This window comes from Mesoplodon mirus (genome assembly GCF_964341445.2).
Source record: "Mesoplodon mirus genome assembly, chromosome: 9".
In the NCBI taxonomy this organism is placed as follows: domain Eukaryota; kingdom Metazoa; phylum Chordata; class Mammalia; order Artiodactyla; family Ziphiidae; genus Mesoplodon; species Mesoplodon mirus.
Window position 1 is genome coordinate 97,770,580 of NC_138985.1, and position 14,782 is coordinate 97,785,361.

At 36.2% G+C, this 14,782-nt stretch overlaps 1 protein-coding gene across 1 annotated transcript in view; it reads left to right on the plus strand.

The window, feature by feature from the left end:
* AGBL3 (AGBL carboxypeptidase 3) overlaps positions 1-14,782 on the plus strand; it is a gene marked incomplete at its 3' end in the record, with an annotated part of 116,479 nt that overhangs the window by 79,704 nt on the left and 21,993 nt on the right. The window contains 6 exon segments of the mRNA XM_082632943.1: positions 5,792-5,840; positions 7,022-7,218; positions 12,386-12,456; positions 12,460-12,489; positions 12,491-12,570; positions 12,572-12,616. Coding sequence (XP_082489069.1) covers positions 5,792-5,840; positions 7,022-7,218; positions 12,386-12,456; positions 12,460-12,489; positions 12,491-12,570; positions 12,572-12,616 — 472 coding nt within the window.

The following is a 14,782-nucleotide window of genomic DNA, read 5'->3' on the forward strand; positions in this document are numbered from 1 at the left end:
ATAGATAACCAACAAGGACCTACTGTATACCACAGGGAACTCTATTCAGTACTCTGTAATGACGTATATGAGAATAGAATCTATAAAAAGAGTGGATATATGCATAACTGATTCACTTTTGCTGTACAGAAACTAACACAACATTGTAAATCAACTATACTCCAATAGAAATTAATTTAAAAAGAAATAAAATTAACGTAATACACATTAATTGAAAAAAGAACAAAATGCACATGATCATCTCAGTACATGCAGGAATAATGTTTGGCAAAATCCAACATCCTTTCATGATTTAAAAAAAAATACGCAACAAAGTATGAGTAGATGGATGTTCCTCAACCTGATAAAGGCTATCTATAAAAATCCCACAGCTAATATCATAGTTGATGGTACAAGACAATGGTTTCCCCCTAAGATCAGGACCAAGACAATGGAGGTTCAGGCAGGGCAGTTTGGAAAGAAGAATAAATACAATGCATCCAGACTGGAAAGAAGTAAAACTACCTCTGTTTGCAGAACACATGATCTTATATGTAGAAAATCCTAAGGAACATACATACACACACACACACAACCTACCAGAGCTAATAATCAGTTCAGCAAGGTTGCAAGATAGAAAATCAACATGCAAAACTCAGCTGTAATGGGTGAATTGTATGGTATGTGAATTAGATCTCAATAAATCTGTTGTAAAAATCGATTGTATTTCTATATACTAGCAATGAACATTCTGAAAATGAAATTAAGAAAATTCCATTTACAAAGCATCAAAAAGAATAAAATACTTAGAAATAAATTTAACAAAAACAGTGTAATACTTGTACACTGAAAAGTACAAAACACTGTTGAAACATATTAAAGAAGATTTAAATAAATGGAAAGATTCCCCCACATTCAGGAATCAGAAGACTTGTTAAGATGGCAATACTCACCAAATTGATATACAGATTCAATGCGATCCTATCAAAATCTCTGCCGAAACAGAAATTACAAGCTAAACCTAAAATGCATAGGAAATGTAAAGGATGAGAATAACCAAGACAATTTTGAAAAAGAACAAAGTTCAAAGAGTCACACTTTGCAATTTCAAAACTTACCACCAAGCTGCAGTAATCATAACAGTGTGGTCCTGGCATAATGGTAGATATAGAGATCAATGAAATAGAATTGAGAATACAGAAATGAACCCTTATACTTACTGTCAATTAAGTTTCAACAAAGGTGCCAAGACAATTCAATGAAGAAAAAAATAGCCTTCACGACAAATGGTACTGAGACAACTAGATATTCACATGCAAAAGAATGAAGTTGGACTCATTCCTTACACCAATTCATTAATTCAAAATGGGTGACAGACCTAAATGTAAGACCTGAAACTACTCTTAGAAGAAAAGATAGACATACAGTGTAAACATGGTAAGGGGATTGCTAGCTTTAAGCTCCAACATGTAAAGGGCTGGATTTGGAGAGTAGACCTTTGTTAGGGAGAACGTTCTGGATAGTTTGCAATGCTTACTCTTCCTCCCCCTGACAGAGCCAGCCCCTTCTAGGCGCCTTGTCTCATTGAAGGGTAGGGGGAAGAAAAGCTAAGAAATGCGTATTAAGGTCGCAGCCCAGGGACACAGACCCACTAAAAGACTAAGATTTAATAAGATTATAGGATGTTCCCTTTCCCCATACCTTACCACCACGCCAACATGACTCCAGTATAAGAACAATGGTTTACAGCTAAAAGAGCTGCAAGCCAGACGTGTATTCTATCTGGTAAGTGGTGCTTAGGGAACCCCAAAGACAACAGGCTAGACAAAAACAAGGCTATTATAGGAATTCCTATAATGTATACACACACACACACACACACACACACACATACCTAGCACATCATATTCAAACTTCAGAAAGACAAAGACAAAAATCTTTGAATTTATCTTTCTCTGTCTGACTTATTTCACCTAGCCTAATGCTCTCAAGGTCCTGTTGTCCCAAATGGCAGGATTTCCTTCTTTCTCATGGCTGAATAATATTCCATTGTGTGTGTGTATGTGTGTGTGTATATATATACACACACATACACACACACACATACACACCGTATCTTCTTTATCCATTCGACCATTGACTGACCCTTATGTTGTTTCTGTGTCTTGGCTATTGTAAATAATGCTCCAATAAACATGGACAGACACCTCTTCAAGATCTTTTTGTTTTTTTTCATTTCTTTGGATATATCCCCAGAAGTGGAATTGCTGGATCATAGTGTAGTTCTATTTTTAATTTTTTGAGCAACCTTCATAAACACATACAACTAGTTAGGGAGATAAATAACCAAAACAGAGCATAGTGTACAATTTAGAGAAAAGAATTTGGAATTGATCATCATGAAGGAGACTGAATCTCACAAGTCCAGATGAGAGAAGCAAGAAGTACTTCTAAATCAATTGAAAGTTTTTTCACCTCTCAAAAAGATACCAGTGCTCAGTCAAAAATAATAGCTGGTGGATTCGCTTGGGCATATGACATGAATGAACACTGATTATCAGTGTTGATTGCTTGATGAAACTGAGGAAAATTACATTTCCTAATTCAGAGTTTGCCACTAAAATGCCCTGTGGGTTAACCAAGGGGAAATTTTGATGACAGATGTGTTGGACTCTTATAGTGTAAAGCTCATTTTGTCAGATCTTACCAACAATAATGTTTTCTACAGTTGTCACATGATACATTGAATAAAAAAGAAAAAAACGGGGCTTCCCTGGTGGCGCAGTGGTTGAGAGTCCGCCTGCCGATGCAGGGGACACGGGTTCGTGCCCCGGTCTGGGAGGATCCCACATGCCGCGGAGCGGCTGGGCCCGTGAGCCATGGCCGCTGGGCCTGTGCGTCCGGAGCCTGTGCTCCGCAATGGGGGAGGCCACAACAGTGAGAGGCCCGCGTACAGCAAAAAAAAAAAAAAAAAAAAAAAGAAAAAAACATTTCCTCTGGCTATTAGGTACTTTAATTTGAAAAATGGGGTTTCAAAGAATCTTGATTTCTATGAAGATTTTAATGAAACCACAGAAAACATCAAACCAAATATTGTCAATATGTTGTCCAAAGACAAACTAGACTTTGTTCATCTATCTTCATGGTTGGCTGACAATGAAAATATAAAATGTATATTTTTGCAAATTTCATTCAGTTTATCTACTTCTTACCAAAGAAAAAGATCTGATCTCTTAAATGTCTTGCACACCTTGTATTTAAAAAAGAGTGTGATTTGCTATCCTGTGATAATGAGGCTTTCATAATGAAATTTTTTGGTCACGTTTTAGTTTCCTCAAAACATGCAGAAGCACTTAACGAGATTTTCGACTTTATAGAAATGAAAGAGGGCAGTTTCCTTAGACCTGTGCCAACAAGGTGGCTATCATTGTTGCCAGCCATAGAAAAGACATTAAAATCTTGGTCTGCCATTAAATCACATTTTCAACATGTGGGACAAGAAAAATGGCTTTCTCTAATTTGCAAATAGTTTGAAGATGGGAATAGAGGAAAGGGCTACAGTAAAACAATTTATATGCTGTTTCTCTAATTCTGTTTGATGATCTTTGAAGAGGTCACATGGAGCATAGAAAAGGATGAACTGCACCTCAGTTGTTTGACATTATGTGTAGGTTGTGACAAAAACTCATACAGTGAAAAAAAATGACATTTAGGGGGAAATAAGACTGACTCAGAAGTCAAAAATATGTCACCAGAAAGGGCAGCCAAGTTAAACAGCACTAAAAACTGTAATTTATTTGAAATCCACCTTCAGTTTAAGTTCGAATTACCTCTGTGCTTTAAAAACCTATTCCCTGAGAAAGAAAAGTTTAACTTGCAATGATATCCAGTGTGCTTCAGAATATCTAAAAACAGTGGACATTTTAGACATGGCGAACACTACATGATGAATTTAAGGATGCAAAGGGCCAAATGCCCAAAAGCCAGCCTACTAAATTAAGCCTGTAGATACAAAGTGGATGGACATTTCTGTAAAGCTGGAAACGAATTCCTTACAAGTCTAGAAACCTATTACTAATAAGTAAGGTCATATTCCACGCTCAAATTCCTTTGTTGACAGGATATCTAACTTGCTGTCATTGCATTGGCCTGCCACCAGGGGTCAGTGTAATGTGGGGCTTCATAAGAGCAGACCTCAGAGGCCTTGACTTTGAATGTATTCAGTTTTACCACTACATAAAAGAAAAGGATATCCTGAAGGCTGCAGGCAGTTCAGAGAAGTATTACTGGAAGAGGACACACACAGAGAAAAAATATCCTACTTTATCATGGGACATAAAGAAACGTCAATTTTTATTAATTATAAGTAATGTCTGTTTAATTAGAGCCATTGTATTTACATTCAACTTTTTTTTTTTTTTTTTTTTTTTGGCAGTACGCGGGCTTCTCACTGTTGTGGCCTCTCCCGTTGTGGAGCACAGGCTCCGGACACGCAGGCTCAGCGGCCATGGCTCACGAGCCCAGTTGCTCCGCGGCATGTGGGATCCTCCCGGACCGGGGCACGAACCCGCGTCCCCTGCATCGGCAGGCGGACTCTCAACCACTGCGCCACCAAGGAAGCCCTACATTCAACTTTTTAAAGGTCTTATATTTATGTATCTTAAGAAGACATAATATGGCCTATAAAATGTAAATATCCTATAAAGAGTTAAAATCTGTATCAGAGGAAAAAACTATAATGTTATATTCTCACACATACTATTTGTTTAATTGGTTCCACTATTAATAACTACTAATTGCCACTGTTAACTAGTCCTACTGTTTTTCTTAAATAATGGCATTTATGTAACAAAAAAGCAAATAATACAGAATAATATATAATTTTAAATAAATGCCTTTTTTTTTTTTTTTTTTTTTTTTGCGGTACGCGGGCTTCTCACTGTTGCAGCCCCTCCCTTTGCGGAGCACAGGCTCCGGACGTGCAGGCTCAGCGGCCGTGGCCCATGGGCCCAGCCACTACGCGGCATGTGGGATCTTCCCGGACCGGGGCACGAACCCGTGTCTCCTGCATCGGCAGGCGGACACTCAACCACTGCGCCACCAAGGAAGCCCTACATTCAACTTTTTAAAGGTCTTATATTTATGTATCTTAAGAAGACATAATATGGCCTATAAAATGTAAATATCCTATAAAGAGTTAAAATCTGTATCAGAGGAAAAAACTATAATGTTATATTCTCACACATACTATTTGTTTAATTGGTTCCACTATTAATAACTACTAATTGCCACTGTTAACTAGTCCTACTGTTTTTCTTAAATAATGGCATTTATGTAACAAAAAAGCAAATAATACAGAATAATATATAATTTTAAATAAATGCCTAATTTATATTTTACATTAAAATAATAATCATGTGTGTATAAGTATTTATTACATATTGTACTGATTTTTTGGTCTGTTGTAGCTGTGTCTTGAGTTGGCGCTCTAAAAAGTAGTCACCCTACTACACATGTAGATGGCCTTCACAGAGCCTGACGTGCAGAATTCAGTTCTGAAATGCTTGATAATTATTGGACAGGTATTTCTACTGTTTGCTCTCCTCTTGAAACAGTTTCATTTAAAAGCTTCCAGAGGAAGTATGCACTGATATATTTCATATGTCTGAATGAGATGATGTCAGATTAATTGAAGATACTCAAAGCTAGCCATTAAATATATGAATGAGGTAATTGTGAAGAAAGTAAAAACATTGTTTTGTTAACCTTAAAACCTAAGTTCAGAAATTTTATGGTATATTCTCTTTTTTAGCAAAAATACCTGGACAAGCCCCTCCTTGGCTTCTAAAAAGATATTTGAGGTAGGAGAAACTACACTTGATTTCTTCTACCAGGTTACCTTACTCCCTTTCCTCTGTCTTATAAGATTTTTATTTTGCATTAAAGTAACAGCTAAAAGTGACGTTTTAGTAACAATTGCTAATTGTCTCCTTAGAGTCTACATAGTGTCTGTGGCTAGGTCCGCTTTATACATAGGAGTGCACATGTGCTGCATTTTGAATGGTTCTGAGATTTCAGTGTCCCTAAAGTATCCCTAATGGATGCCTTAACATCTGCAGTTAGACAGTTATTTCTAAGCATTTATCATTGCTGTATTTGAGTTTCTCTTTTTAAATAGAAATACTTCTGGCATAAGATAGTTACTTAGAATGAATACTATCAAATGTTTTACTATCTGTAATAGCAATTGAAGCACTGGTCACGTAGGGATTATACTAGTACCTAAACATTGGGAAAGGAATAGAAAGGGAAGTCGGGGTAACATAGATAAACTTTGTAGTTCTGTCTAAAGCGGTAATTATTACACCACTGGCCCCCTGGCAAGTTTCCCTATCTCTAGGAATAATGATATGAACAACCACCTGAACGGTGGATTTGTAAGTACTTGAGGATAGACTGAATTTGCACAACAGAGGAAACATGGTATGCCTGTTCTCCCTCCCCTGGCCTCTTTTCTAAGAACTTGGTTTCTGCTCAGTAATGGGTTCTGTTGAAATATGTAGGCTGTCTTGCCCCAAAAACCTAGAAAATTAGGTTAAGAAACCATCTTTGGCCATACCTGTACTTGGATCTAGAATTTATTCATTTAAACTAAGACTTAACTTTTTAAAATATATTACTTATCTATGGAAAGAAATGAAATAATGTATCAACATAAGAGAAGGTAATAGAAAAAGTAGTGGAGTTAGAAGATATGTATTCTAGACCTGCCCCTCCTTATTAGCTATGTTATCTTGAGCAAATAGCTTAGCCTCTCTGATTCCCTAACATTCCCTTACATTCCCTCTCTGATGTAAGATGGGGATAACACTGGCCATCCTGCCTGTATCACAAGACTGGTGAGAGCCCCAAGTAAGATAATATCTGTAACAATACTTTGCATACTGTGATATGTAAAATACAGATATAACATAGCATTACATTACTCTTGATTAGATAGTTCATTGTTGACATTGAAATCAGAGTACCCAATTTCTTTCAGCTCCCAAACTATGATTCATAGGCTTAGCAAAGACCAACAAAGATATTTTTTAGAAACCAATGAGAGGCCAGTCCAGGAAACAATTAAGCCCAGAATCAGTGATTTGTATGGAAACTGTGTCAAAGTGACATCCTTGAAGTGTCCTATGAGCAAACAAACTCACATTTGGACTGAGAAGACAAGGATACCAACAGAAGGTTTTCCTTTTTTGTTGTTGTTTAGGATTTTAATATTATATACAAAGGTGGCTTTCACTGTATCATCATTAATATTGATCAATCCTATGAAATTTGGATTATGGGAACTTTTTATAAACAGAGGATAGACAGCCATTTTATTCCCGACTCTGTAAAGTATTTGTCTTATTTAATTTCTATATAATATAGAAGAAAATTGTTTGTTTAATATAGCCTTGAAAAATCAATTTAATTTCCTTATTCCCATCACCTCCTTGTTATTGATGCCCTTTCCATATCATAGAATAAAAAAGTAATGAGCTGATACAACATGGATGAATCTCAAAATCACTGTGCTGAGAAAAAGAAGCCAGGCACAGAAAAGTAAATACTATATGAAATCACATTTATATGAAATGCAAGCTAATCTATAGAGACAAAAAGTAGATAAAGGTTTCCTAGAGTAGGAAGGAACAAACAGAGTAGGGAGGAAGGAAAGAATGGACTGTAAAGGAGCATCAGGAATCTTTTAGGGATGATCTTTTCTAGATCTTGTTTATGGTAATGGTTTCACAGGTATTTACAACTGTTGAAACTCCTGGGTGTTGGGCCAGACCAACTAGCTGGATTGAATTTTCATCCGCCAGATGGCAAAGATCGAGTGTGGAGCAGCAATTCAGTTTAGACGTGTTGCTCTTTAAATGCCTTTTAGATACTGAAGTGGAGGTACTGAATAGGCAGTTGGATATATGAGTCCAGCATTCAGGGAAGAGATCTGGGCTGAAGATACATTTGGGAATTTTCAGCCTATAGATAGTATTTTAAGGCATGAAGCTGGATGAGATTTAAGTGACTGTAGATATAGAAAAGGGTTAAGGAGCAAGTCCTTGGGAACTCCAACACTGATGGATCAGGAAAAGAGTAAGAACCCAACAAAAGAAGACTAAGAAGCCCCCTCTGGGGTAGGAGGAAAAGCAAGAGAATGTGTTGTCCTGGAAGCTAAGTGAGAAAGTGTATCAAAGAGAAGGGAATAAGCAGCCAAGTCTAATGCTTCTGATTAAGTCAAGTGGATTTACTATTGGATTTTACAACATGAAGGTTTTATTTGGGATCTTGATCAGAGAAATTTCAGTAGAATGATAGAGGTACGAGTCTAATTAAAGTGTATTTTAAAATAGGAGGAGAGAAATTGGAGACAGGTAGTATTTACAGAATTTTGCTGCAACAGGGAGATTCGTTTTTCAGTTCTCCCCACCGCTGCCACCACACTGCTTAATTTAAAATTTGTTTCTCATCTTTCCCATCTTCCCTGAGCTTAGATTCTCATGGCTTTTTTATTGTATTATCTTTAAACATGTCCTGATGAATCTTGATGACATATGAATAAAAATTCTACAGTCTTCTTTTTTACTGAAGTAAATCATTTCAGAGAGTTATCTTTTCCTATTTTTTGCTGTTGTCCCTTTCTTTATAATATATACATTTAGGGCTATCAATTTTCCTTCACCTCCTCACCTATATAATTCTCCACCGACTACAATCTAGCTTCTCACCATAACAATGATATTATTTCCAAAGTCATCAGCTCTTATCATACTTGACTTCTCTACTGTTGGTTAATTCCAGAGCTTTAAAACTCTCCCTTCATTCACTGAGCAATTCCAACAGACGTATCTGTGGAACTTCTCTCTCTTTTAGTCCTGTTTCTCTGCCCATTCATGTTTGGTGTCCTACATGGGCTTCACTCCCTCTGCCTGAATTTTAAGTGGGCTATTCCCCAGTATTCCATCCTTTGGTCTCTCCTCTTCTCACCACATACTTTATTTCTGAGCGCTCTCATCTATACCTGTAGCTTCAACAAACAACTGCTGATCATGATCACATTTTTTAAATCATCAATATAGGCATCTCTTCTGAATTCCATACTGTACCTACTGGAATTATCCTTCTGTTTTTCCTCACAGATACTTCTAATCCAACTTGCCCACTGCAGATCTCTTTCTCCCGCTGCATTCCATTTCTCAGTCAATAATACCGCCGTCCTCCTGTTATCTAAATAATAGCCCAAGACATATCCTAATCTTCTACATCTCTTTGGTATCCAACAATGAGAAGCTCTATCAATCTGCCCTCAAAGATTCTCTTGACTCTGCATTTCTTCATCATACCGCTGCTCCTTTAGTTCAGACTCCCTTTCTGCCTCCCTTGAATTACTGCATTAGCCTCCTAACTTGTCTCTCTGCCTCAACTCTCACTTTTCTTCAACCTGTCATCCTCCTGGTTGCCAGCGTGACCTTTCAAAAATGCACATCTAATTATATCACTTCCATGAATAAAATTTTCAATGGCCTCCTAACAATTTCATTTTTAAAACATTAAGCATCTACCAGTCACAAATTATTCCTGTCTCAGGAAATCTCCCCAAAGTACTATTATTACAAGATCTCTAGTTTTGAACCACTTATTCACACCTACCTGATTTCTAGTCATTCTAAACCATACTTGTGATTTCCTGAATGTGCCATGTTAGTCCCACTATCTAGATTACTGCCCTTTTTTTTTTTTACTTAGCTGACATAGCTATGCATCAAGACTCAGATTAATTAGGAATTAGGAATATTTCCTTTTCCAGCTGTAAGTATGGCTAGAAGTCCCTCTTCAGCAGTCCTTTCAGTAAGTACCTTGCCTTATCTCTATAGATAAATATTCTAATTGATGCTTTACTTCTCTCTCTCTAGTCCCAACTGTTGGCATATTAAAGGCAAAGACTATATTTTTCATACCTATTTACCAAACCAAACATAATGCCAGATACATAGTAATGATTCAGTGAGTATTTGCTGAATGGCCTAGGAATGGCTTCTCAAGAGACTGTAGGTAAATTCAGTTTATTTGCCAGCACTGCCAGATACTGTAATCATACATACCCTCAATCGTTGTCTTTCAAGTCTAGCTTAATTCAGTGAGTGCTTTAGTCATCTGTTTCCTTTCTTTTTAGTAATGGATAATTCCTTTTTAAAAAACATTATTGTGGATATTTCAAGCATAAACAAAAGTAGAATAGAATAATGAACCACTGGTGCCTGTCACCCACCCTTAATAGTTATCAGCATCCTGCTATTCTTATTTCATCTATATTCCCACTGCTTTTTTTTTTTTTTGCTAAAGTAGTTAAGGCAAAGTCAGCAAATCATATTGTTTTGCCCATAAATAGTTCAGTGTATATCTCTAACTAGATAAATAAAGCATAATGTATTTCTTGCTTTTATTCTAAGTGTATTCTACTTTTTCTTATGCTGTCTACATATCAATTTAGGCATCATAATTATAAGTAACTGCTACATCCTTTAAAATGTCTACCTATTTTCCTTCAGGCTTTACTTAGGGTTCTTTTTTCCCCCTCTCTCTACCTCTGTATATTGAATTATTTTTAATTGTGTTAAAATACACATGACATAAAATTTACCATGTTAACTATTTTTAAGTGTCAAGTTCAGCAGTGTTAAGTACATTCACACTGTTGTGCACACAATCTCCAGAACTCTTTTTGTCTTGCAAAACTGAAACACCAAACCTATTAAACAACAACTGCCCATTCCTCCCTCCTCCCAGCCCCTGGCAACTATCCTACTTTGACTGACTATTCTCGGGATCCCATATAAGTGGAATCAAATATTTGGAAGACAAATACAGTATTTGTCTTTTTGTGACTAGCTTATTTCACTTAGCATAATGTCCTCAAGGTTCATCTATGTTGTAGCAGGTGTCAGAATTTCCTTCCTTTTTAAGGCTGAATGACATTCCATTGTATATATACCCCATTTTGCTTATCCATTCATCCATCGATGGGCACTTGGGTTGCTTCCACCTTTTGGCTATTGTGAATAATGCTACTATGAACATGGATGTACAAACAACTCTTCAAGACGCTGCTATCAGTTCTTCGGGGAATATACCCAGAAGTGGAATTGCTGGATCATATGGTAATTCTATTTTCAATTTTTTAAGGAACCACCATACTGTTCTCCATATTGACTACACCATTTTACATTCCAACCAACACTGCACAAGGGTTTTAATCTCCCCACATCCTTGCCTACACTTATTATTTTCTGTTTTTTGACAACAGCCATCCTAATGGGTATGGGGTGGAATAAACACTTTTAAAATGAACTTTATTTTTTAAAACAGTTTTCTACACATTTTAATGTTATTATACTCTTATTATCACAATTAACAAAATAAACAATTCCTTCATATCATCTAATAAAGAAGGGATTTCTAACATGATCTTACCGTAGTTTTCACTGTATCTCCATCCTTCTGTTTCCTCAAACAGAAGCTTTGGAGCCACTGCTGATTTCACTCTTCTTTTCTCACCCCACATCTAAGTCATCAGAAAATCCCAAAATATATTCAGGATACTTCCCTCCCCCCTCACTTCTCACCCTTCTGGCAACTGCCACCACCCTGGTCCAAGCTACCATCCTCTCTCCTAAATTATTTCAGTAGCCTTCTAAGAGATCTCCCTGCCTGTTTACCCTTACCCCTGTTCAATCTGTTCTCAACTCATCAACCAGCATGATCCTCTTAGAGCAAATCTCAGATGTGACACTCCTCAAAGCTTTCCAGTGGCTCCCTATTTCACACTCAGTAAAAATCAAAGTCCTTACAATGGCCTGTGAGGCCTTATGTGAACTAAGTCCAAGTTACCTATCTGAGCTCATATTACCTTATATCTTTCCCTTTGTTCATTCTGCTTTAGTCACTTGTCCCACCTTGGTGTTCCTTGAACACACTAACATGCTCCTAGCTCAGGGCCTTTGCACTTACTATTCCCCTTGCCTAGAACGCTCTTCCCTCTGATAACTGCTTGACTCGTTCCCTAACTCCTTTGACGTGGAAGCTTCGCAGGGAGGCATTCTCTGAACACCTTTTTAAGAACAGAAATCGGCCCCTCCCCCAAGAATTCTCTATTCCCCTTTCCAGCTTTATTTTCTCCTGTAAATTTTTTATTACCTGACATAGATATCTTATTTGTTTGCTTATTTTCTGCCTCATAATTAAAGTATAAGCTTCAGATGGATAAGAATTTTTAGATAGAATGTTTGGCAGATAATGCTCAATATGTAATTGCTTAATCAATTCAGTTTATATATCTGTACATATTTTTATGGTTGCTCCCCAGATCTGCAGTACAACTTAAAAAGCAATATGAAAGAATGTCCATCTTTCCAAAGCAAGAAGCCTGGAGTAAACTAGACAGATGATGAAAAAAGAATCCACAGGGATAAAAAAAATAGCTGAAACTCAAGAAATATTGCAGTATTTGCTCCCCATCATGAAAAGCACTAAAAATGTGCAAACTACTCAGAGAAAAGATACTCAATCCAAGAACCAACTTTCAAATCCAACATAAGTCAATACAATTTTGTCATTCTTAGCTATTTAATACATACGCTCTTTTATAAGGAAACAAGGCTTATTAAATTCATTATCTTAAGAAACAAACATAGGCTCTTAAAAATACTGGCAGCTACACCATGTTTGACAAAGGGAGAAAGGCCCAAAGCCTTAAGAAAACATTGGCTATGTGAAGGAGTAGGTTTTCAGGCCTTATTTGATTGTTTGTTTACATGAAACCACTCATTAATTTGGATCTATGAATAAAGTATGCATTAATAAAGTATAACCACAGCCTGACTTGAAATTTCTCAGGTGTGTTTAAACCTTATAATCCTAGGGGGCAAGCGGAACTAGAAATAATTAACCAGAGCTACTTCAGCTTATTGATATTCAGAGGAAAGCAGGAAGGATAAGACCAGATTTCAAGATTATAAAAAAGAACCATCACTAAGGCCAAAAGGAAACTCATATAAATAAAAGTAAGACAATGACAAGCTGAAAATGATAAATATAATACTAATATTATCAAAAAATTTTGATAAAGTATTTCTATGTGCTACACACTATTGCGTGTTTACACACACAAACACATTTTACATTCTACACATAAGGAAACTGAGGTACAAAGAGGTTAAGCAATTTGTTCAAGGTCACACAGCCAATAGGTAGCAATCGGATTCAACCGTAACTAGACATTTTGACTGCAGAGTCCTTCATCAGTATGCTTTGATATTTCTCTTCATAATATAAATGAAAACAGAGGACCAATATACTTAATATTCAAAGACTGCCTACAAGTCAATGATAAAATTATGAATGTTTTAATAGGAAAATGGGCAAAGGCTATGAACCAGAAATTCACAAAAGAAAAAAAAATAATGGCCAATGATCATTTTAAAATGTTTGATCTCACTTAAATCCAAGGAATGAAAATTAAAACAATAATGAAATTCTCTTCATTTCTGTCTATCAATGGAAGAATTCATTCACTGATTGTTGGAATATAAATGGGTACAATTTCTGGAAGGCAATCCAACAATATATGAAAAATCCTTAATATCTACATTCGTTTTGACTAAGAAATTCCACTTTTAGAAACTGATCCTAAGGAAAAAAACCTAGGAAAGGGCTCAAAGATTTCTGTAGTGATGTTCATTTCAGTATTGCTTATAAGAGCCAAAGAAAAAGAAAAATGAATCCAAATGTCCAACAACAGAAGATTGCTTAAATAAATTATATTACATCCATAAAGTAAAAGATTATGTAACTATTAAATATATCAGTGTATATTTTAACATGAAATGATGTTCACAATATATAAGTGAATAAAAGCTGCAGACCAGTTTGATTTGGTATGGTTGCATTTATAGATTATGTATATATATTTAATGTGTGCATACTGTACATACTCAAACACATATATACCTAGAAAAAACTCTGGAAGTAGATATTCTCAACAGTGATTATCATAACCATCGAAAAAGTATTGGCAGAGTATGATGCTCCTCTTCCTGATTTTTTTCTAAATTTTTATTAATGCCTATTTCTTTGCTGTATAATCATCAAAGTCAATAAAAACTACAAAAATAGGCAATTGGTGGCAGTTTCTAGTGGGATGGGGTAGCTATCATGCTGGAGAAGGCAGTGCCTGAAAGAAATTGAACCTAATAGGTCAGCTAATATGAGAGAAGCAAACAGTACAGGCAAACAAGGGATCAAGTATGATAATATCAGCAAAATCAAAAATCAGAAAATTAATAACAAAATACAATGGACCTAGGCAAAGAAACTGAGAAGTTGAGAATCTGGATATAAGCAAGGGGTCTGAGAGGTGACAATTCGGCCATCGCTTGATTTTTAAGCATTATCTTCACAAGAGATTTCTTATATACTTTGAACCTAGACATGTACTCATTGGGGTCTAGCCAGAACCTGAAGGTGTAAATAAATGGTAGTCTTTATTAATTAAGAACTCTTTGGTTACATGTAACAAAATAATTCAAGCTAGCTTAATCAAAAAGCATAACATAGGGTAGGGGGGAAGAATTGTAAGAAAATATAAGGCTATTCACGGAAATAAGGGAGAGAATGAATTCAGGCAGGATTCAGGAAAGGCCTGGAACTGGGAATGGAAAGCTATCCATCTTCGGTCTCTGCTTTTCTCTCTCTGCAGAAAAGT